The sequence below is a fragment of the Corapipo altera genome, unplaced genomic scaffold, assembly GCF_003945725.1.
Source record: "Corapipo altera isolate COAL_440 unplaced genomic scaffold, ASM394572v1 65, whole genome shotgun sequence".
In the NCBI taxonomy this organism is placed as follows: domain Eukaryota; kingdom Metazoa; phylum Chordata; class Aves; order Passeriformes; family Pipridae; genus Corapipo; species Corapipo altera.
The window spans coordinates 8,692,344-8,718,428 of record NW_020884891.1 but is presented as its reverse complement, the minus strand read 5'-3'; the positions used below and the strand labels follow the sequence as shown (position 1 = coordinate 8,718,428).

The following is a 26,085-nucleotide window of genomic DNA, read 5'->3' as shown; positions in this document are numbered from 1 at the left end:
TGTGCATCAGTATGTGGAACTGTGCTCTGATGTTACTGCCTCTCAGCTGAGCAGACTTTCTAGACTCCACACATAGCACCATGGAATTGACTTTTTAAACTGCAATAAACTGCTAGATTTGAAATATGCAAATCCAGATTTATCTCTCCCCTCAATGGTATGCTATCAGTAAACACAATTGGCCAAAAAAAAGACAACTCTCCACTCCCTTGAGCAAGCTGGATGGATGGATTTAAGTACCACACATATGTGTGAAAACTTTTAACTACTTTATGAGAAGATAACAAAGTAAGCAGAGGAGATGAAGGAAAAGCCTAAAACCAATAATTGTTAGGCTATCAACCTAGGGCCTGCCATTACTGACTTTCTCTACAGAAACTTAAAGTCACTGCTTTTCAGTATGCAATAAAAAAACCTCTGAAAATTGTTAACAGTAGATATTTTTAGCATCAGAGGCATCAGTGTGTACCATAGAATTTGGGGAAGCCTGGAGGGCCCAGCAGCAAATTTTTACTTACTCAGATGCTAATCACATTGACAAAAAGCTGAATCATCCATTTAATAAAATTACAACTTCACTAGAGTTGAATTTAGAATAGTTGCAGAAGAAAAGAGTCCCCAGTTTTTTGCTATATGGTTTGTTTGGTATATAGCTTTCATTTCAGGCACTGGAAAGGTTTGATTATTCTTTTCTCTCACTTGCACTATAGAAGAGAAAGCGAGAACAAATGTAAATGGAGTTAGACAGATCAAACAAAAGGCCTGTTTCTCAGCAGAGAGTGGGCCCTCATGTAAGCTTGGTTCAGGAACGCTCTCCTACAGTGTTTGCAGAAGAGTGCGCTGTGGGTAGGTGTTTTGCATCTTTTGCAGAAGAAGAGATGTTTCTTACATTTTACAGTATGAATTTCTCTAAAGAAAGCACTCACCACATTGCCTAAAAATACAGTGTAAAATGCAGTGCTGTGTATTATATCACAGCCGTACCAGTTGTCAGAGTTACAGACCAGCATCACCTTGTGCTGTGTTCTCTTGAGCACCTCTTTCCTTTCTCTGTAAGCAGCAGCTCTGGCATCTGGCTGCCCCCTCAGACTGACCCTCAGTGATACACCTCAAGGCTTGATAGGAACTGAATATTTTGAGAAGGAACTCAATGAATATATTTTTTGTATTTCCCAGGGTTTATTACAGTGAGGTCAGTTTGTTGGTAGTTTACAATATAACATTTCTAAGAGATATGCTAATGCTTCATGAAATTTAAATGTTACTTTTGATCTATTCCATAATATAAACCCACAGTTAAATTTATGAAGTGGCAATAATCAGAGGGTTTTTCAGTCCTAATATAAGTGAATTCCCAAATGCCTACGAATAACCAAGCAGCATGGATTTGGTTCCACACCAACACCAGCTCTGCTGTGAGCCCAGCCAGCAGGCAACTGTGCTGTGTCTGCTCCCAATGATTTGTATCTGTTACTACACCTCTTCAGGCACATTGCACAGTACAGTCAGTGGCACAGGCATTCTGGGTAGCCTGCTGGTATGGCCAGAGGATATGGCCATTCCTCCGGGGCAAAAGAAACACTGGGAAGGCCACGCAAGAGCGAAACAGTCACCTCAAATGCATCTTCCCCCATAAAGGTGTTTAGACTCTATCACTCACAATTTAGGCCTGTCAACAGCACTGGCTGTGCAGAGGGAAGGGCTTTATGTACCAAAAAGTGCTAATGTGTCATTTGGACTACCAGCTGAATTTTTCATTAGCAGTATTTTCTTTCGGGAATTCTTTAAGATGATTCTATGATACTTCAGTGGCTTTTTATTTCTTGTTTCATGTTCCACTTAATGAACTGCACCTGCCTTGCAATCCCTACAAGCAGCCTCGATGCCAATAATGTTACTCTGGCAGCTGAGGTTTTAGGTTCTCAACCTACTTAAAAATAATTCATTATTAACATCTGGGAAAAAATATCACAGAGACATTTTGTGGTAGGTTACATGTAAGTGCTGCCACCAACTATGAGCATCACTGTGGCATTTTAATTTTACCAGGTAACTGGGCAGCTGTTGGGACTCACATCTCAATGGACACTTAATTAATTTCTAGAAATAGACAGTTCTGGGAATATTAACAATGTCTGTCACAGAGAGATCACAATTTCTGAAAAGCATATACCTGTTCCAAAATGGTGTTGATTCTGTCTACTTCACAGTCAATTAAGTATCTTTTTTCTTGTCGTCTGTCCATCTCCTCTATAATTCTTCTGAACTCTTGAACATCCTTTATGCTTCCTACAGATCTGGCTGTCACTTGCCAGTTGTTCTGTACTGCTGCTTCCATAATCGCCTGAAGAATAGAAAATCCTGTGGGGGAAGAGACAATGCAACCACTTAAAAAGAGAACAAACATAAAACCTATTTTGAATGTTTGACAAAGGGCTCACAAAAACTTGCATCACCTAAAGGGACACAGAATAGCTGAGAGCCTGGAAGTGCTTCATTACTTGAGAAAGCAACAGTGTAGGGACCAGTCTCTTCTTTCAGTGATGCCACTGGCAAAGTCACTGACTTCAGCAGAATTGCTTGGTGGTATATTACTGCAAGGCGTATCAGAATCTGTCCAATATATCATATTATGATCCTCTCAGGGATGTTTATGGTTGTGCTGGGGTCTGTGCCAGCTGAGAATAGGAGCCTGCAGACATTACTTGGGCGAAAGTCCATCAGCTTGAGGAGCGGGACAGAAGAGGTGATTTGCAGACTGCAGCAATGGGTCATTAACTGGCAGAGATCCAAGCACTGCACAAGAATGCCAATTAAGTCATTGTACTGGTCATTGGAGCCACAACCACAGGAGAATATTTTACTGATACTCACTTTGATTTCAAAAAATGCTTTTAAATATGGAGTCTAACAGCACTAACCACCCTTTCAATGCTTTCATTAAGGTAATATCAACTCATTTAGCATCCTCAAGAAGAGAGAAACAGCACAGGATGACCGAAGACTGCACAGTGGGAAATTACACAGGCAAGCAGCATTTCATTTCATGTGAACAGCCGTGCCTCGGCAACAGGCAGAACTAAGTCCCTAAGTGAACAGCAGTGGAACTGGGAATGGAATCTCCTTCAAGTCATGCTATGTAGGAGTTATCAGACATTGATATGCAACCCTTTATTATAGTATGTAGATGGGAATTTGGTGCATTACCTGTTTTGATTCAGGAAATTTAATTTTGTGCACAGTTCTAATCATTTCAACTCTGAGCAGATGCCAGTCAAAGAGAGAGGTCACCTACTTCAAGCACACAGTGGTTTTCAGTGGAGTTTTATTGTTCAGAAGCACATCCATGTAACTGTTTCTGTCCAGATAATTTATTTCCAAAACTTTCAGTCCAGTTATTTAGTCATACTGTGGATTTCTTACCCACAGCTAGATTTGAAAAGCTTACACCCAGGCACATAAACACAGAGGATCAACAACTCATTAGTTGTGCTCTGTGATAACCAGTTCCCTACACTTCTGAAACCGAAAGGAGTTTGAGCTACAGAGGAGCAACACGTTCACTGCTGCAAATTACACCAAGAGCTACTCTGAACTCAAACACCCTTGTCGGGGTATGGCAATAACAAAGAACTTGTGCTGCCTGATCTTCCGTAGCCTGCTGTAAATCTGTAGTGGCTGTTTGAAGCCAGAGGAGCTGCATCATTACCTCATTACAGACACAAACAAGGAAAGAGTGATTTTCTGGATTGCAATTAGATTATTATAATTCACCTTGTGACTTCCTTAAGTCTCACTCAAATGCCCTCGCTTTCTCCATGCAGGCTCCTTGATTCTTAATGCTTTCCTTTGTATGAACGCACTTTACTATCCCATGAAAGGTGGTGACAATTAATATGTACACTCGTTTAGAATTCTTTCTGGCATCTTCTTTCCTTTGAGACTATTGAAAGAGAGGCATTTACATATGTATAGTACAATGAACTCAGTCTTCCTTAACATCATATTTTACAAAACTGGTTGTGATGTCTGTGACAGCATTGTGATTCCACTACATGTAGGAGGAAGATCTAAGCCTAAGATACTTTGTTGGCTGCAAAAGAGGAATTTTTATGTGGGAACATAAAAACCACTAATGGGGATTTACAAATGCTTTGTGTACAAAGATATGCTTTTAAAAAAAATATGATTCCACCAAGTAATAAATATTTACGACTTTGTTTCATCATTCATATAATGTCTAAGCAAGAACCTTGAGCTTGCTGTAAACAACAAAGAGTTCGTAAGTCCAATTTTTTTTACTCCAAATTGAACAAATTGGTTCAACATATTATTAAAGAGTGACACTTTAGCTCTATTTTTTGCTATGACACATACAGAAGTCATGAACTGTCTCAAGGAAAGAAGGAAAATGAACATGCTGGAGTGCAGATGCTATCGGTTGACTGCCACACTCCCTGTTTCAGACAACACTGAGTCAGAACTTGCTTTGTCAAACCTTGAATACCTCAGAAGAAAGTTAGGCAATTTTCCTAATTTTGTGCAATTACATGTTTATGTGGGTGTGTGTATATTTTTGTATGTGTATGTATTAGTCAGTGGTTACCATTTCAAGAGAAAGAAGAGCGATGTTACTCAGCAGCCTTTCTCCTATACATGAAAATACAGTTACAGCAAACTTAGTGTGAAAAGTTTCAGAGCCTCATAATTTCCATGTTCTCCACCTCTTCTTTCTTGTCACATCAAGTCTTTATAGTCACAGTCCCCTCTACCCTTGCCAGTTCTTGAAATTCTCCCTGTGGCCACTGTGCCAGCTCCTGTCTCTCATCCCTCTCCCATCCTTGCTTTGAGAAGAACCATTTGCCTTTCCTGTGGCAGCTCGTTAGGCCAGTCCTCTGATGACCTTTACAGAGCCCATTCCCCTTGCTTTACAAAAGCCTGGTTCCAACCTCCTGCTTTCAGGAAGGCAGCACTCACATCCTCGCTGTTCCCAGCCTCCGGTCTCTCTCCATGCCTACTGCCTTCAGTGCCATTTACTGCACTTTACATCGTTACCCATTACGTGTCATTTCTGTAAACAACATGTTCCAGGCTCCAGCTGTACTTTACCATTAAAAGAGCTGTTACATAAGCGGTGTGATTGTTTAAATAAAAGGACCATTTTATCTTCAAATGTGAACTTTCCTTTCTCCTTAGCATAACAATGCAAGCTGTGCCAGTTCAGGAGCACTGCCTGGGTAATGAACGGGGAAATTATTTTCCCTGTTCTGCACATGTTGGTGACCAGGCCTGTACACTGCACTTTTCCACGCCCTGCCCTCAGTGCACACGCCCAGTGAATGCTTCACAAGAGATGCTCTCCCCTGGAGGTGTGGAACTCTTACAGGTACCTCTCACCTCATTCCCCCTAAAGGAGACCAGCCAGCCATGGCCACTATCTCCAGTCTGTAGTTCTTCTTTGGTGTGCATCAGACCTACTCTGAAAGACTAAGAATCGATAATTCATCACAGGTCTGTGAAGAAGTCATGCAAGAAAGGCTTTCATTGATACTGTTGCCAGTTTATACTACTTCAATCAATAAAGCCAAAAAATATTAGTTAAGACAAGAAAAACTGCCATGCTTCTAGAAGATGACACCAATGAGATCACCTCAAAACCAGTTCATAATACCATCACTAAAATTCAGAGCTGCTCATCCTGTAGTCATTAACACCAATACAGACAACAGAAGAAAATTATTTAGATTCCAATCTGGTCTTTCAACCTCCTTTTTTTTAGTCATACCTTGGATGTGAAAAAGCAGTAGGATGAAAGGCATGTATTTTTTGTGAATGCACTGCTTCTGAGGCTGGCTCACTTGATGGCACCACATCCCTTCATTGCACTAATAATGTTATTAGCAAGCTGGTGTTAACGATTTAAAAACAGTCTGGTCACACAATGGTTGTGTCCATACCTGCCAGGTCATGTAACAGACCCATATTATGTTTTTGTCCCTTTTATCCACGTACTGGGGAGGAGTTGCTCCTGTGATCTTTGAATGCAATGTCACAAGTCAATCTGATCTGCACTAAAAGCTTAGGGAATCCTGGCCTTAATATTCAAATGTGTCATTGTCTGTCTTATTCTTAAAATACTGATGATTTAAAAGTGCTAACCCTCACCTAAACAGCCTTCAAAATGATTGGGCTGAAGGTAGATATAGAAACAAAACTAGAACAAAACAAGTGCCCAGCTTGCCTCTCAGTAAGCTGAAGCAAATATTTTGAATTTTGCTGAATGAAGCTTGCAAAGAAGGAAAATATTTCACATAAATTTCCCTCAAAGCAGAGAGAATATTATTTGTTGCAATGCCATCTCTGTACTTTAAACAACCCAGATGGAATTACATTCTAAGCAGTCCTCCCTGCAGCTGGGCTAAGACGTATTCACCCAGTATCTTCCTACTTCTGCCAGGGAAGCAAAGCCTGTATCTCAGTTTTTCCAATCGTTCTTTTGATACAAGCATCTCTCAGCTGACCCTGCTAACACTCTTTTGCATCTCTGAAAGCTCACGAAACTTCTCCCACATCCATGTAGGCAAAATTCACCTCATCAATTTGCTCAGCCATATGAAATTCTATGTACTACATCACTGAACTTACTGTTGTTTAAATAACAGCAGTCATTAATGGGACACGACTAAGCGACCACACCGGAACATCTGTAGTGTCACATGAGCCCTCGCAGTTGGCACCAAAGTACTTACTGAGAAGAAATTACCACTTATGTAAATCAATCTTTTCCTGAATGTCCTCAGCCTCCCACAAAAATGAAAGAGCTTGCAGTCCCTCTTCCTTTTGCCTTGCTGAGTACCAAAGATCTATGAGGGGTGTATTTTCCTGACATGCAGCATGTCTGCGCCAACTGAATGAACATCAGCTCTGATCTGAATACTTGTGTTTTGAACTATGTATCTGGGACATGATACAAAGATCTATGCTTCTGGCCCATGAGTGAACTTCAGGGATTTAAGTGTGGAGCTGTGTTTGACAAGGGCACAATGAACTCACCAAAAAAGGAGGCCATCCAGGCAAGTGATTCCCCAAGACAAATACAAATTCTATGACACCAGCTTACATTTCCAGTGTACTAGAGGTCTGTAAGTTAAGATATACTTGGATATTCTGTGTGTTTGGCACTGAGCCTGGCACTAATTTGAAAGCAAACAGATCAACATATTAGGCGTGAGTAAAAAAACAAGTAGCCAACCCCAAACCCTCCCCATCATTCAAAATCCAAACGTGTCCATGAGGCAAACACACTTCCCATAACCTATGTCTGCTTAACAACTCCATAGTAGGGGAAGAAACAAGGAACAAGCTACTGACTGAGTCACCAGGAAGTGATGCAGCAAATCTCAAGTACCCTGGAGTGCTCTTTCAGTCTAACACACAGAAGTTCAAATTATTAAATAAAAGCAGAATAAGTGTATTCCATCTGGTTTTGACCTGATCACTTCTAGCTGGTAACCAGCACGTAAATCTTTACACTCCACTACTCTGGTAGCAGACAAGTAGCAAACACATTTCTACACCAAGTAGCAAACACACTCTAACACCATTTTTTTTTCCTTCTGCTTTTTCTGTTCTATAAACCTCTAGTTTCCCCTGCACATACATTACAGTATTGCAACCTGTCATCCATAAACAGAGAAATATACACAAATAGATATGTCAGCTTGGTTGAGTGAATGTGAACTTGCCTGGCTCTAAAGGAGAATTTACAGGAACCATCTGGTTTGTATTTGCTTAGGATGGGATACAGCTTAAACCTGCAGGAATTCAGAGCTGCTGAATTCAAGTAAAATACCTTTTCTTCCCCCCCCCCCCCCCCAAAGTGGCTCTTTCTGAATCCATTTCACCTTGATCTCTTCTTTCATAACAACCTTGCATCTAATTCACCCCTCATTTTATTCAAGTTTTAGGTCAGTGCAACTCCAGTGTTTTTGAATGAAGCTGTGCCAGTGTAAAATGAGAGCAATGTAGTAAGGGATCAAAGAGTACAATAACCAAGGACAAAAATAAAGATGCCGTAAGCAATGCTGTCACTTCCGTAAGGGGACTTATTCATATGACTTTCACAATGTTGTGAGCAAGTCTCCTGGGGTAGGACAGATAGGGATACCTCAATAAAACAATATGATCCCAAGTTTATCAAAAGAGCTGTGCTCTAGTTTTAGCTTTGCTATGCAAATCTTTATTTAAATAATTTCCGACTGAATAATAATTGAGTGATTACAGCTTCTGGATGCAGACTGGTAACAGAACAGATGTGATGGAACCACTTCAAAACCAGAGTACATTCTGCTTGAGGAAAATATAACAGGTAAACAATCATGTACTGAAGGCAGAACTAGAACAGAAAATCAGAGAAAGGAATAATGTATTTGAGAAGTGACAGAAGATGAAGAGCATTGTGTTGTTCAGTGGGCACGGGCTGTAGGGTATCCTCAGTATGTATTACTAAGAACTCTTGATACTGATGCTACCAGAAAGCTGACAGAAGCAGCAGTGAGGGCACTCTGTCACCAGCCGATGCCAAGATCTGGGAGACGCAGGCCCAGGAGCAGCGGAGAGCTCACCCAAAGGGAAAACTTTTTATATGTGAACGTCGAAATCGTAAATCTACATTAGCATTAGAAATAATTAAATTCCAAGCTTTAGAAGATCTGAATTAAAAAAACAAACCAAACCAATCTGCTTAAGTACAGAGAAATTTCATCTGCAAAGCTCTACACTGAGTCTGGGGCTTTGTCTGCCTAGCAGAGTCCAAAACCTAAAACTATGCAGTAAGCACAGTATTCTTACACATACAGTGAGATACAAACCTAAAAGTTAAGTTCCAGTGATATTCCTGGTCAGCACCAATTTCCCTGAGCGCCCTGAATTCTCCAGCAAAGATGTTCCAAGCAATATCAGCAAAACCAACATAAACCATTTGCTGAGTATCCTACATCCTACTGGCATCAGGAAGCTAACACCATAATCTTAGTACAAAACCACAGCCTTGCCTACATGAAGCCTTCTTTCCCTTCTATTCACCTTTGGGCACTTCTAGCCCATGACCACAGTTTTGAAGCCTCACTTACTGCCTCTTGCGTGGAGCAGGCCAGAGAAGCCTTGCTGCTTGTGACAGACCAGCCTTCATCTGAAAAGCATTTGAATGATATAATCAGAACAGAATTTTCTTCAGTAAAAAAGGAAAAAACCAAGACAAAACAGATACTTCCAATCATTTCCTTCACACAAATAGGAAACCAGTGCACTCCTGTGTACTGGTTACTGAAGAAACCGGATCTAGTCACCACGGACAGAAAATATCTCTGCCATAATCCTCTTGATGTCAGACACCACAAAGTTGACCATAATGAGGCCTAAGCGAGATGCTCTGGCTTTCATCTGTCCTTAACTTCAAGTATATTTGGATGACAGCCTCTTATATCCTCTTTCTAGTCAGGAGAGAGAGAGATGATGTGTAATTTTTCTGTGTTTGCAACATGCATGGAAATCAGTGGAAGAAAATGCATAAAAGAATGAAGTTGTGTAAGGCATCCCTATGTAGGTATCACTCACAACCTTTACCTGCAACTGAAAAACTAAAAGCGAACAAAAATCTCAATGTATTGACTAGCACTCAACTGATGAGGCTAATTACTTCATGTTAAAAATACATATCTAATTGTGTTTACATATTTATCTCAGAAAAAAGATTCTAATTAGGAATCACAGAGTTAACAATTATCATTCTGGAAAGGAAAACCTAACTTGTCTGCAAAACAACTGTAGCACATTCCACGTGAAGCCACTTCTCAAAGGGAAAGCTTACAAAACTCAAAATCAGAGCATATGTAGATGTTGCAGGATGGGGAGAATATAACTAATTTTTTGGTGAAAATACTGATTTTGAGAAGTATTTGGCCTATTGTATGACTTGGAGAAAAACAGAAAATGAAGAGCCACCTGATACATAATGGCACAGTGTGCTGCTGTTCAACGATGAGCCAAGCCACTGAACCCCCTTTCTCAAGGTTTGGCTCTGGCTGGGCTGAGTGAGGTGATGCAATGAACACAGTCTTTTATTTCAGAAACAAAAGGTCTGCTCCAGTGTGTAATGCTGACACTGGCATTGATGTGGCTGTATGGATTTCCTTCCTCTCTCCAATGAATCTACAAAACTTCTGACGTGCCTCCACCTTAACAACACACTTCAGCCCAGCTTCACTCTTTCAGAAGTACATCCTGTGTGGGCCTGTCTCTCCCATGGAGTGGTCTACACTCAGCACAAAGCACTGCACTTCACACCAGATGTTCTTGCGTCATCCAGCTTTCAGAAAATTCTTACAAAACCATGAATAATGCTAACAACAATTTTAAATGACACTCAAAGCACTGGAAATGAACAGATTCGTTGTCAATATTACCATATTAAATAGGCAAATTAGAAATTTGACACAGAAAAAGACTATTTGGTCTATCCCACAGAGAGTATTAGTAATAGAGCCAATTTTCAAGTTCAGGTTGTCCTGATCCATATCTAGATTTATATTTATTTCAACCTGTAACACAGTTAAATGTACACTTTCAGAGATTCCTGTACTGCCTACAAACACATTAAACACTGAAAGCATATAGTAAAACCATCCATATGGTATCTCAGAATACATTTCCCTCTTATTTGTTAGAGTAAGTTGAATAGCTACCAGCCCCAGTGAGCTGGGATACTGATGGAAAGAGTATTTATTATTCCAGGTAAAGTTGCATAATCGTGATACGATTACAAATAGAGGTAAGAAGGAAAGTATTGCGTGGAATTACCATCTGAGAAAGGAAATAAAAATGAATTATTTTTAAGCTTAAATAATCTTTTAATGCAAAAGAAAGCATTACTGCATTTATTATGTTATAGGCAAGAGATGTTCTGGAAAAAGGAAACATTCACTTATCAACAGCAAAGGATTTCGAATATAGCTAAAACTTGGGCTCACATACCCAAAGAGTGAAAAACACAATTTCAATATATGCTGCAAACTTAAAAATATTGATAACACAAGTTAACTCTCTACCACGATATGTATAGGTGTTTTAGCACGAGTGTGCAAGAGTATTGCTGTCTGCTTTCTCTTAAAAACATGTTTGGAACTGCTGAGTCTAAAAAATGATAAATATTATTCCTTTGAAGAAACAATCACAGGAGATTATGGTAATCAGACTATGAATTGAAATACATATTCATCACAAAACCCCCCCTGGATTCACCTCAGATAAATGTCTTGGAAAAAAAATTATGCTAGCTGAATTGTCCTCAAACATAGTAAAATTATTCTATCTGACCTTCAGTCAATCACGTTAGAAAAATATTTATTCCTCTTCCTAACCTTTATCTACACTTTCTGTTTTCAAACTACCTGAGCAAACAAATCTTATGCCTCTGAGAATTTTCATTAACAGATGCTATCAGCCTTTCAAAGTCTCTCTTCATCAACATCTCACCCTTTGGTATCCAGCATTTTAATTGCCCTTGCAGTTGGAATGTGTCTCATGTCTCAACCCGTAAGTTAATTTCCTTTTATTTATTCTGAACACTAAAAAAAATATAGCAATCAAAGGGTGAGTACCAAGCTTAAAAATATTCTGAAATTTAAATGAGTTTTTATGATAATATAAATGATAATTTATGGATCCATATTCACAGCCTGCATATGTGTTTCTTTTTAGTCACTCAGCTATTTCTGCCTTTTTTTTGCTAATACCTGGCCCTGCATATAAAGAACCTGCCAACAGACAGGCATATGCCCTCAAAATTTGTCCAAAAGTTAGCATAATGAAAGTGTACACTGCTGGATCACCATGAACATGGAATGGTATCAATGGTATCCTTCAAGAACTAATGGTCACTAGATCTTTGTTAACTGCTGCTGAACTACAGACCCATATCTATCCATGACTATACAGCAAAATCACTGAACATGTAAAACTGTGTTTCTTAGTCTTATATTATCAATAAAACCCCAAAAAAATCTTGGTCTTGCATGTGCATGTGGCAAATGGTAAAGATTCTGTTAAATGCTCTAGAAATGGTAATAACCAGAGCATTTGAAACAACTAATACTTTTGCCTATGATCCTCTCAGAAATGGGTTCACTTCACAGTACAACAAAGGTAAAATTTTCATCTTCAAAAATGGCTTGGGTAGGATGGTGGAACCAGGTTTTCAGAGGCAATTAAGATGTAGATGCTGAAGAACCTCAGTGGGTGAGGTACCTGCACTCCACTGCTTTCAGACACAGATCCCACTGACGTGCTTTTCACAATGTGACTCTGTGTGTGTTGAAACCCTAAATACCTGTCCTGTGTCCCTTTGGAAATCACTTACAAAAATAGGATATCTGCATCTCAGAATATGTACTCTGTGGCCTGCTTAAAAAGTGGCACAGAATTCTCTACAGAATATGCTGCTAATTAGTTATTTCACTGCAACACGTTCAAGAGGTGCACAGATAAGGACTGTCCGACTAAATGGGATGTACATATATCCAAGACAGACTATCAGTTAGTAGCTTGAAGAAGTGAAAGGAGATAGAAAATTCCCCTCCATGGTTGCAGTGTGGTAGAGTACCTATGACAAGGAAGGGGTTGCATGTAAACTGCATACTCCCTGTTTTCATAGTTTTAAACTAAACTGTTCTTAATGTTTTCTCCGAGTTGTTTTGTAAAATTAGGAAACTATAACAAACATATCCTTGGGACCAGTCAGGCTCAGTACTCCAATTATGTTGGGCTTTGCACGCAATTATGCTGCCAAGTGTTTATTATTATTTACAATGCTTATATGTTATTTGAATATTCAATCCAATATTCAGTGAAACAAAAGAACTCTTTTATTCCATTTGCTTTGATATTATACTGATGCATGACTACTCTTCCATGACTCCAAAGTCCCACAAATCTGATTGCATGGGTAGCAAACTACAATGGTAAAATATGCAAAAACTTTAGTATTATCTAATCTGAAGTAGAAAATACACAGTGAATGGCACACACAGCTAGAAGCCCAAGCACTGATAGTTCTGATCTCCCAGTTTAACATTACTGTAGTCATTCAGGCAAAGAAAGATTTCACAGAACAAGGGAGGTCTCTGGTTTGAAGAGTGGAAAGGTTGTGAGTGTTCTGTGCAAATCAACACTTTTGAACAGAAGGCTCTTGTTCCATCACTGCCCTCCTGCAGTAGGGTGACACTTCTTGTCGACTCTTATATTTTCCCCCCAAGTAAACTAAGTAAAATTTTAACACTTTCTGCCACTGTAATTATCTCCATGCAGGTATGAAATACAAGGGAAAACCAGGTCGGTCACGCCTGCAAGCAACCGGAGTTGACTTCAATAAAAAATTTCCATCTAACCTTACTAATTATTAATGTACAGATGTTATAGGCTCAAAATGTAATGCCTGTGCTCACTCCAGGGAGCTGGTCCCCTCTGGCTGTACTCAAAACTAAACTAACTCTCCCCCTGCAGTGAAATATCAAGCCAACATCTTTCTTTTTACAGCAAAAAGTTCTACCGTTGTTGTTTCTGCAAAAAAAAGCAAACACTTATAAAGCATATTCTTTAAACACTGGATCCTTATGACTGTGCTATATACCATAGTGTATCAAGAGCTCTAGAATCACATTCCAGCTGTACTGCTGTGTTTAACAGCTCTCAGAGGGGTCTCAGCTTTCAATGCCAGATATTTTTGCTCAGTGTTTGAAGCGTGTGCCATCACTTCACTGATTCTCTTTCTTTTTATTCTTTTCAGTGCAGCAAAAGTTTTGTCCCTGTTTTACAAGGTCTACACTGTGCATCTCTGCCCTCATTCACTGGATAGCCCTTCTGTTTCTCCTGTAATGGAAGTCTTGCTGTCTTCATTCCTATTTTTCATAAATAGCATTGTTGTCCTCCTCTGCTACACTTCATGGCTTCTGCTCAATTTACTTCCCCCATTGTGATTCACCTCTGTCACTTTGGATGATATGGAACTGAGGGAGGATTAAAAATAAAAGCATGCTGAAAGACACAGGGCTGAGACCATGGTCCTACTGCCATGCAGTGAAGCACATCTACACCTCCACTGATTATGTTACCTTAGTGGTTCAAGTACTCCAGAATAAAACACTTTAGACATTCAGTCTATCCCAAGTACACTCCCAAATGTCCTCTGTTCTCAAGACTCTGGAGAGGAGTGGATTTATTCCATTATCTATCTCGAACAGCAGAAAAGAAACAACTTTCCAATTCCTCAGCCTTCCACATAACACTCCCACCTCATTTTCCACATATAGTAATATTTTATTCTCCCTCTTCCATCCTGAAACCATAACACCTTGGGAGTGAAGCAGGAAGAGAACTAAATTAACTGTGTATATTCTAGATCAGCTCTTTCCCATTCCCTGCCAAGAGTTTTAAAACACTGGCAATCAGCATTAGCCTAAATCTGCTTCAGCTAAAGCCATGTGGAATTCTTGTGGGAGTTAGAGATCACTTGCAATTATTCGCCCCATATTCACAAAGAGATTAGTGTGTGCTATTCCAAAAAGAGTTTACAAAAAGACAAAGTTCAGATCTCAGCATTTAAATCTGAGTGACAGGAAGGACCCCATACCATTCAGAATTTAAAAACCAACAATTTGCAATATTCTTCACATAATTCTTCAAATCTGATATCAGGCCACGGCCACAAAGCATATCAATAGCTGTAAATCATCTTGTTTACAGTCTAGCCCTGCAAATGCTTCCTTTGAAACAAAGTAATCACAAAGTAATTCACCTAATCCTAATCAGTAAATGCTTTTCCAACACACTGAGTTCCAGGCAGTTTTGCCATTCGCTGTGGAGGGAACAGCATTCAGAGCTATATCAAACTGCTCACACTAAGGTTAAACACATATCTGCAGGATGATTTTGTGATTTTGCACTGCAGGCACCACAGGTTTTGCACTGTGCAGGTGGCTTATTATTTCTGGTTGAACACAATTACATGGCTCGTCTCTTGAAGCTAAAAATTAACTTCTCCTGGCCAACGGCAGCAAATTATTAAAGATAGAGCAAAACAATATTTTACTTCATTACGCATAAAAAATTGAAGACCATGTCTCTTCAGCCCTATTTGCCAACTTCACATACTTCAACTTATCTTTCTTAGCTTCCTTCTGATGGATGTCTTCAACCACCAGGAATCTAATTCTTACCAGTAGCACTTACCAAAGTGGAAATTCATGCCTGTTGACAAGAAATGAATATGCAGCTCTCATAGAATATCAGGAGTAACTTAAGTCTTCTAAAAGAGCTGATTTTATACTGTCCAGAGCTGGGAGAAAGGGTAAATTTGAAGCCAAATTATAATATTCTAGGAAGTCACAGAGATCAATTCATGGCCAACTGACATGAGATTCAAGTAGTACAGAAAAGTCTAATACACTAGACATACCTCCCATGCACTTCTCTAGGAATTCCGAGTGGAGCTGAACATCTGCAGTGGCACAGGAAAGCACCTCCTTGCTATCATTCGTATTTTCTTGCTTGATTTTCCTCTTAAATAAACATTAATCATTGACAATGTGAGAAAACTTCCACTCCCTACTGAAGCTTCAGTTCTTGTATCCTTCACACAGTTCCTCAGAGCAACAACAGTGAGTGTGATCTTCAAACACACACTGGATCCACCTTTAGCACTCCAGAGCTTTTCCCTACCTGGCTGGATCAGATCACATCCCTCTGCAGTACATAGTTAATAAAACTGCAACACCTGTATCTGACATACACATATTGATCTCAGTGATATACTGCTAAAAGGCTACTTCAAATATTCTTTCTCCCAAAAGTCACATGAATAATACACTTAATTTCTTTGGAAAGAATCCCATGGGGGGAAAAAAAAAAGCAAAGAAAAAGGGAGACATCTTTAAAGATAAAATATTTCTATGGTGCCTTTACCATTTTTTTTTTTTTTGGCTTGAAGCCACGTAATTCTTTTCTGACTGGCTTGTTCTGTCACAAACAGAATGACCTTTATTGAATGGTCAGCAAATGTGATGGTTTTAACACAGCTGCAGTTGCGGTGAAACTGCTGCCCCATGATCGTACCCTTGCTCACAAAATGCAGAGGCTCCACTGGGTATTGTCAAAGCAACTCAGAGCAGATGAATGCAACAATCCAATTAGTGAAACAAGCCCAGTTCATGCATAAAGTCTCTTCCAGGCACCATTAGAAAACAATGTACAGAGGCCTGCCTTTTACACTACATATTTCTATTAACTGCAGAAGAAAAAAGCTGGGATACTTTGCAGTTTGACTTATCTAAAAAGACCAGAGGTATGGAAGGGGTCTGCTTTTATTACACTGGCAGAGCTGGCTGCTAGAATACAATAGTAGGCAATGGTCCTTTATGATCAGGGCCACAGCTGATGGTAGAGACACCAACTTCTCCATTCTCCACAAGGAATACAATAAAAGCTTACTTTCCTGACAGGGTAATTTTTTTGTTATATAGCTTAATGGATTTTGGAGTCTCTAGCCTGTTGCTTAGGATTTTTGCTTTGAAAACTGAATAGGATAAAGGAAAAGCTCTCAGTTTTAACAGGATTTTTATCATGGTATTTGTAAGGGCCAGTGTGAGAACGATAGATGCCACCAGGGCTAAGAGATAAGACAGTCTTAACATTAGATTTTGTTTAGGTTCATCTGTTCCATCTGCAAAAATACTCTCACCACCAGAGATGGAAGTGTGTACCACAGCTTCACTTGACTCCTGTGGTGCCACAAGTACTATTCATCTTCTGTATGAGGCAAGACAAAAATAACAGAGATTAGGCTGCCTGTCTGGAAAGTACCAGGCAAGAAACATGACAGCAAGGAAACCTGACTGCTTATTGTCTGATGGTTCTTGTGTCTGGGCAGAAACTTCTCTCAGCAGCATTAGCTCTTGAGTAGCTCCTTACAAACAAACACAGTTCTGGCATGTTTCTGATAATCATTCCCAACAAAAATACAAACACTTGGGGCAAAGGGAAAGCATCTCTCATTTACATCAATAAAATAATATGTTATTACCCACTTTGCTAACTTGTTGCTTAAGTGAACAATGTTTAAGAAGTCTTCAGAGATAATGCATTATCAGCATTATACAGCAGTTCGAAAATGTCATGGGGACAAGACCACAATGAACAGAAAATAAAACAAACATGGAAAAGTTTGCTCTGCACCTGAGCAATTTTAACCAAAACTGATATGCGGAGATTACTAAAATAATGTCCTGATATATTTCTTTCTGGCAAAAAAGCAGCATGTTTATTGTTGGTTGGTTTTCTTTTGTAAACTCTGGTCAGTGTGGTCTCAAATAAAGTAGAAATGTTTTTGATGCCCTGCATGAGTCATATGTGGGTGTATAACTTCATTTACTGTTTATGGAAGTGTCCAGTTAGCAACTACAGCTCTTTTAATTCAGTAACAGAGTTGGTGATTTTTTTTCAATTAACGTTGCATTCACTGCAGAACAGACAGTTAGGAGAGGACCACAACTATACAGTAATTGAGGCCAAGTTGAATTTATAACTCAGGCTGAAAAAAATGAAGGAAAATATATTTCAAAATCAAAGTAAATGACTTTTCTTTTCAAAACTGAACAAAGATTAGACTACAAGTTAGTCTTGAAATAACATAGACCAGATTTCTTACAGATAAACTAACATTTCTCAAATTCATCCAAAATGAATGTTGTAATTTCTGTTTCACTCAACATTTCCCACTCTTTCTCAGGTTCCACTTGACTTTAAGTTATTCTTTCTAGGCTTTAATTCTGTCAGTCAGGAAAGAAAATATACATTTGTCACTTATGTTGAAGAACCTAGTGCTATGCTATCACAGGATAAAGAAAAAAAGCCCTGTAAAGGAAATGAGAAAAGACTGTGAATAGTAACCTGAGAAGAAGACACTGCACTAAGGAATATTCAGTAAAGGAGAGTCATTAAAAAAGACTAAAACCAGGGAAATGCAACAGCTTTCAGCTTTTCTTTAACAAATATGTCCCTGAAAGTCCCTGAAGGATCACAGAGAAATCATTAGAACATCATTTTTATTAGTTTACAGAAAACTAGTTTCCCTTGTGATACAGCAATTTCTGCTTTTATTGCTTCTAGACTGTGGTCTCTGTGTGACAATTGAGGCCACTATTCTTCATACTGTAACTCATATAAATACACCTCAAGCAATAAAACTGAAGCTAATTCTCGATTTTCTAGTAAAACGTCCACTGAAGCCTCTCCATTTCCCTTCATTCTAGTGTAATAATCAGCAATTATTTGTTTAAAGTAGTTCCCAAGAATCCCCATTGTGACAGATGCTGCAGAAACAGAGAGCAAAAATGTATTCACTCCCCACCTTCAGTAATGACTGCAGGTTAAATAGAGTAATTAAGAGAAGTTCTACCATTCGACCTCAAGAGTAGTATAAAACAAGACAATCAAAACATTACAAAGTGTCCACAGCAAAACTTCTCATTATTGATACAATGAAGTCATTGTTCTTAAGCAAACATTTTAAATAGCATCCATTATTCATGTGAAGCCCTAAAGATTACCTGCCTGGGATTTAGAAGAAAGAACACATTTGAATATCAAAAATTGGCAGATTTGCAGATTTTTTTCATCTTCTTTCATAATAATGATTTTGTACGAGTTTTTATCTCTGTGTTACAATTCTGTTGTTTGAAATGGACCTCTCAAGAAATTCTTTTTAAACATATTAGGTCAAACCTTCACCTGTGCAAATCTGCATTGCTTGACTTCAAAGAAACGCAACAAACGGCATTTGCTATGCTCTGAGGCATATGCTGATGTAACAACTGAACTGACTTGGTTACATCCAGTAGCAATCTGAATTCCCTGCAGTAAAGGTTTTAATGTTAAAAACATTTTGACAAAATCCAGCTTTATAGTCAGAGGGAGGTCACTGAAGTCACAAAAACACTATCCGCAGAAAAATGCACATGAATATTCCATAAACCAAGACAATATCTATACAAAATGAATAGCACTTAAAACTTAAGAACAAATAACAACATATCTCCCATTATCTTTTTATCTGTAATTTTCATAAGAGACCCAATAAAGTGTTATGAGGATGCAGCTGGCATCTAAAGTTCACTCTGAGCCACACAGTGATGTGTTTACATTGCCTACTGTGGCCAGTTTTTGAAGAAGGTCAATCCAGAGACTACATAAATTAAATCTAAATTGTAATGGTCTAAAGCTGCTTACACTTAGTGTGCTTGGCTTCATGTATATTATTAATGAAAACTCTGTGTAGTTCTATACAGGTCAAACTTTTGAAATCATTGCTTTTATTTATGCCTCCAGATGTGTAGTTTCACAATAATTGTTAAAATAATGGAAATTATTGCTATATAATTAAGTTGAATACTTCCCTATTAGAAAATGGTGCTTTACTGCAGAGATATTATTACATGGTTCATGTGAAAAGCATTGTTTGGTCTTGTATGTTATGAATGCTGTGTGCACTTAGACTTCTCTCTGAATTGTAGCACAAGGAAAGCATGCAAACCAAACTGGTCATCATGAAATGTATGCCATTCACATCCATTTTGCTGTTTTCTTTGAGAAGTGTAGCTAAATGGTTCCAGAGAGGATGACTACAATAACAACTACAATAACACAATACAAGTGCACACAATTTTCACTTGCACCAACATAGCTAAACCCAGACAAATAAGCAATGAAACAACTCTGAAAAATGCTTTAGGGCACCCAGATTAATGTTAAAATGTGGAAAGTAACTAAGCCTTTTTATTACTGTTTTTTCCTTACTGAAACAGGACAAATACCACACTGTGATGAATGTGTTCCAAAAGTTTGTGTTCAAACTGTCTCCATGATGTGGAATATCTCTAAAAGCACCACAGACACTTGTGTAACTGAGGCAGTTCATTGTAAGGCTTTTTTAAAATAGCATAGCATGAAACTTAAACTGTCAGTGCATAAATTACTGCTGCCTTGAGGCTGCAATAACTTATGCATCCTTGTATTCACCCTCATATACCTCCCTTTCAAAGAGAAGCTCAGCTCTCCCCTCCTGCCCCCACCTCTCCACTCTTTGTGGCAACCGTTACAATGCCATTAAAAATCTGTTAATGCCATTGAAAGTCCTGCCTCACCACGTGAGGTGAGGGAGGCAGAGAACCGAATAACAAACATCAGGAAAAAACAAACAGGAGGGTTTGGGCGTTTATTTTTTAAAGAAATATCTGCAAAAAGTGTTATTGTAATAATTATGTGTTCATATAACTCATTATTATTTGTCTACAGTCCGGCATAATTTGATTTTATTCCTTTAATAAAAACTTGATCTAATTTGTGGTTATCACTGTCAGTTCATGGACAAAAACAACTGATCAATAATGGTAGTACTACCAAGCAATAGGCAATTCTGTCTAGAGATCCATTACTGACACCACTGTAGTGAGCTGCAAGGTTTGATCTTGCTGAGCCAAACAATGTCAGGAGACTGGTTTCTTTGTTTTTCATTTCCCTGTTTTTGTTCTTCTCTTTTCTTTTTCGTTCCCCTTAAAGAATAAAGCCTTATCTTGCTAATAAAAGATGTGCTAAACTACACAGACTGTAGACTAATATTTGCTCCTAAAACCATAATATCCCCTTGTTTAAGCTGGGGAAAAAAAAGCCGGTAAGAACTAAGATTGCAGCAAATAGCATTCTTTGATCTAAAAACAAACAATATCTTCAGTCTTTGGTGCAGATCATGACAGAATCCAGTCTACGATGCTGTTATGTGTATATAATGCTGGTAAAATAATTAAATTGCACTGAAAGGATTTTATACTGCAGTTCTGACTTAAACTCATCAAATTAAATTCTTGATGAATTAATGCACATAGACTGAGGTCAGTGTGGTATATGACTTTGGTATTTCATAAAGATGAGTGACAATTATGGATTCTTTCAGATATTTCAGATGGCTCAACAGGACATAATGTAACCGAAAATTACAAATATATTGTTTATATCACAACTTTATCCAATATTTTAGTTTATTTGATGTACTCATCCATTAGAACCACACATAATTCAGTATCAACTACACCAATCATACTGAGTTGAAGGCACCCAAGAGTTTTAAAAAATGCTTTCCCACATTAATTCTGAGACTACATCATTATTTTTATACCACCAGGGGGACCATAGTGTAAATTTACATGGCCATATATAGTCTTTGCTACAAAAGTGACAATATTATGTCCTTAACGATGACCAGCATGAAACACCATGCTAAAAAAGACACCTGAACATCTGTGCATTATTTCCCATATTTATCTAATGGCTTCAGAGTGTCTAAAACATTCTAAGGTACCCAGAGAAAACCTTTAATGACCATTGTAATGCATTTTCTTCTCTGGAAAAGTCCTCTTAACTATTACTATGAGATCTAGACACCTTAAGAACAGCTCAGAGCCACTGCATTTGAGAATGCTTTGCACACCATGTCACAACAACAGGAAAGGAGTAAAAGGGCTTTTCACTGATGATTGGCCACTTCATTAGGTTAAACTAGAATATCTGGAAGTGGCTTTTACTTTACAAAGGAGAAAGAAGCCTCAGTTAAATTCTCACAAACCATAGGTGCTGATTAAAAAAACGCCACAACTGAAGAGAGCAATTTGGATGTGTCTTCGGCCTTGGGCAGTAGGGTTCGATGCCTAGTGTAGAGTGGTCTTGCTCTTTTATAACCCCATTCTCAAGTACAGTTGGGCAGATTATCAAAATCTGAGTTATCAAAAATGAATTACTTCTCTCCTGAATATGAATAGGAAGTCAAGAAATAACTCATAACTTCATAAACAGCAGAAGAAATGCTACGAAGATATTACCACTTCATGCAAATAATGGTAGTCCTCTTATGCCTAGTATGTGCACAGCCCTGGTAATTCACTGCATGTTATTGTTATTATCAGCACTGACAAAAATATCTCCTCAGCAAACGACACCTCAGAAGCTCTTAAGAAACCTTAACAACCACTGCTTGGTATCTGTTAACCCTTCCAGACTGATGTCAGCACGGCACTGTGGTGCTCATGGCTTCCCAACACACCCAGCTCCAGCACAGATCCCTGTGCTGGGGCACACAGCAGGACTGGGCTGTGTTTCCAGGAGTCACAGCTTGGGCTTATGGAATTCTTCAGTCTCAGAGAGGATGCACTAGCCCACACTGCTCACTGAGCTACTCCCCTGGCAAAAGCACTGTACTCAGGCTTCATCCCACGCACCTGGAGGGAGCACAGACGCACCTCACGGGCAAATCCAGACTCCAGGGCACCCCTGCACCGTGGAGCACTGAGGAATCCGGGCCTAAACACTGGAGGAGAAATGCTTCAGCATTAAAGGGGATACTGTGCTGTTCTAGGAGATGACAACTCTGTTCAGTTTAACAAGCTGAAGAGGGGCCCTGACTAAATGCTACTAAGCTGTGCAAAGCATTGACCGCTGATTTGTTTCCTTGGGCTGCTGACAACCAAGGTAAGTCAGAAATACGTGTAAGTGCAAAGCAACAGTCTGTGAACACGATGAGCTCAGGATCAGGAGGAATAAAACCTCAGGTCACCTTTCCCTCCCAATGATTCTTTGCATCATGAATCAAAGCAAAAGAGGTGGCCAAGAAAAGCTATGCATCTGAAGCTGAAGAAATGAATAATTACTTGTTACTGAGTACAAAATTCATGTCAGGAACTTTTAACTTTTTTTTTCTTTAGAGATTAATACTTAATCACTTTATGGAGCTATTTTTCATCCCACTGTACTACTGTATCTTATACACCTCCTGAAATGCAGGCTCACAGTGCTGTCCTACTCTGAATTGCAAGAAGAGAATTCAAAAATAAAAAAAAGGCAGTGTGATATTAAACGTCTCATGAGAAACCAGAGAAAAATATCTTTCTAAAAAGAAAAATCCTTTAAAAACTCCTTAACCTAAATACAATACAAGGTCATTTTACCTGCTAGCTGAGTGGGTTTGCCACAAATGCATTCACATTTATTCTTCTTCTACAAAGCACTTGAGTAATCTTTATACTTACTAACAGAGTTGATATTTTCTAGGAAGAAAAAGGCACGTGGACAAACTAGTTTGGTAAATTCTCTGAAGCCTGAAAGAAGAAACTACATCTAAAAGGGCCAAGTGTCATAGACAAACAAAAGTACTGAATCTATAACCAATTGATTTGTTCATATAAACTCCATGGTAAACACCTTTAAATAACTCCCTTAAACGCAAAGCTTCTAAGTAACCCATTATGAGTTTCTTCAAAGGCTCAAGTATTTTTCTACAAGAAAAGGGAAATTCATGGTAAAATTTAAGGGAATTCTTGTGCAGGAGTATGAAAAACTGCTTTTCATTAGTAACCATGGCCACTGAATTCCACTATGACATTCTGCAGATCTTAAGTCAAAGCTCACTGTGCTTTTAATGCAACAAAGGTATTTCCGCATACATAAGCAGACGAAGACCAGGTTGGGTAACCTGCTGATCAGTACATCAAATCTTCCATCTCAAAAATGGGACTGGAATCCCTTGCATATCAACATCCATTCACTGTTGTTTGAGACCATCAAATGAAAATCACTTCAGGAGCACAAAGCCTTTAACAAAACTAAATTTTTACACACCATTCACCCAGCATGATATAGTCCTGTATCAAAAGAAATTCAAACTGCATATGAAGTCTCTCTTTTAGTAGTGAGAAAAGAACATGTCGTTGCTCAGCTGAGAACTGTTTTGGAGTATCTGAGGTCGCTCTATGAAAGGAGAAGCTTTGATTTACTAACTTGTTGAGATACTCCATTTTACTCATATATTCCTCAAACGCTGGAGAAATCTCTTTTGTGTTTGGTGTTCTTTTATCACTTGCAACTATTACAGTCATTCCATTAAGCCACAACAGCCTGTGCTCATTCCACAGTTCTTCACTCAGTGACTGGTTCATTTGCCTGGGCTGAAAACCATCTTCTCACTATCACATCAAGCTCACAGAAGTGTGCGGTCTCTCATAGTGTATGTTGGTTATCTGTTCCCTCACTGTGAATAAGAAACAGTCACTGTTGCATAAATTCCATGTGCCACCAATAATAGCTGTCACTCGGGATAAGAAACAACAATTTCTAGGTGAAGAAAGATGCACAGGAAGAGTAAACACACAGTCAAGATCCAGTGAAGGGTGATAACATTTGCAAACTTGTAAGAATACTAACTTGCTAAGCAACTGCCACCTTAATTGCATTAAGGCATAGGGTGTCAAAATGTCTTTCCTTTGGAAAACTCGTGATAACCAGAACGTGCTCCTCCACTGAAACAAGTACTAAAGTTCATACGCTAATTCAATGTTAAACGTCACACCTCAAAAATTGCTTCCTCTTGATTCTGTGTTAAATAGTGCTGCTGTCTTCAGTCACCCTCAGAGTACCAGCCCCCTTATGCAGACTTTAAGTCAGTGAGATAGTTTACTTCCATGAACAGAATCAGCCCAGTTTCCCAGGTGAAGCCAGCCTGCCTTGCTTGGAGCATCTGAGCCAAAGACTTCAAGTTTTTAAAGTTGTTCTGCATATACAGATGGAACATAATAAACTCAAGCGAAGTAACTCCTAGATCTGTTGGGTGAGATGGGTTAAATAAATAGGGTTGATAAAGATTTACCTGCAGTCTTTTGCACACAGGGATTCTTTTCTGCAGTCATCCTTTCTAGTCTAAAAAGTCCCATCTCCTTGACAGGATCAACAAATTCCACCTCGTCGCCTCTGATTCCAAGCAAATCCTTTCTATCACCTCTAAAGCTTGGTTTTGTGTCAAGTCCTTTCCTTTGCCTCAGAGCAAAAGGGCCAACAATGCCTCTAATGTATCTTTTCAGCCCTTCCCCTCTCTACCTGCAGTCAGAAACTGTCTTGAACTTCAGCTTTGTTTTAAGAAATCTGGAGAAGTGAGATACTGACCATTTAAGATGGCCACATAGAATCAAATGACACCTAAAGCTTCTGCTACTTAAATGACTTGTGCAAACAATGAAAAAAATTAAATGTTACAGCTCTACCAAAAGTTGATAAAACATGCATATTTATGAAAAGCTAAATATTTAAATGCATGCATTTACATGATTTAGCTTATGAATACAATCATTCCCAGGCTCATCTCTAAGGCTTTGGTGAATGGAAATGCTGCTGGTTCTCCTGTTTACTACATAAGATATTCAGGGCCACAGCTCATGATCCTGAGAGTTTCAGTTGCTTTCATTAGGACTATGAGGGTTCACATGTCCAGAACGTCCAGAAATTCAGACTTCCAGAAATTATTTACACAGGACCTGCCTGTTCATACTCTGTATACTGAACATTCTGACTCAGGTTTATGACCTGATTTCACATAAAGTCAAGTTAGATACTGACACTTTCTCAGCCACAACCAGATTCACAGCCAGTGTGAGTGAGGTTACCATAATATTCTTTTCTTCATGAATGGGCTGACACACTTTCTTATTCTCAGAGGTCCCATGAAACAAGACACAAATGTGTTGCACATGTGTAGTTACTCCTCTCGTTGGAAAGCACTGCTGGCAGTGGTATGTGTTCCAACAGGTTCAAAGGACACTCAGGCATTTGGCCTGGGCATCTCAACACCAAACTGAACCCACTGTGTGCACACAACGCTGGTCAAGAGGCACAAAGCTGCAGTACAGCATAGCCCATGAACCCTGTGCTGTTGGTTTTCAGCTGCATGTTAGTCTTGCCAGTATGTTACATCTCATGCTGGATGACTTTCAAAGTTGACTCACACTTCTTGTCCATAAGCTAGAAAAACGGTTTAAGCGATTACCAGGGGTAAGCTAAACAAATAGCAGCTAATGGGAAAGATCAGGAGAAAAACGCTTAAGGTTCTCAGTCCACCTAAAAACCAGCCAACATCCATTCTCCCACACAGGGTCTCAATGTTTGTTT

At 39.0% G+C, this 26,085-nt stretch overlaps 1 protein-coding gene across 8 annotated transcripts in view; it reads right to left on the bottom strand.

The window, feature by feature from the left end:
* Positions 1–26,085, bottom strand: part of GRIA3 (glutamate ionotropic receptor AMPA type subunit 3) — a 154,195-nt gene that overhangs the window by 80,327 nt on the left and 47,783 nt on the right. For 7 of the 8 annotated variants that reach the window (XR_003527973.1, XM_027645372.1, XM_027645373.1 and 4 more), the window contains one exon: positions 2,174–2,361. Coding sequence is in view for 7 of the 8 variants with exons in the window: in XM_027645372.1 (XP_027501173.1) it covers positions 2,174–2,361 (188 nt within the window). In the remaining variant the exon portion in view is untranslated. Of the gene's footprint in view, positions 1–2,173; positions 2,362–3,774; positions 3,903–26,085 lie in introns of those variants that run through there. The other variant, XM_027645375.1, reaches the window with a different exon arrangement.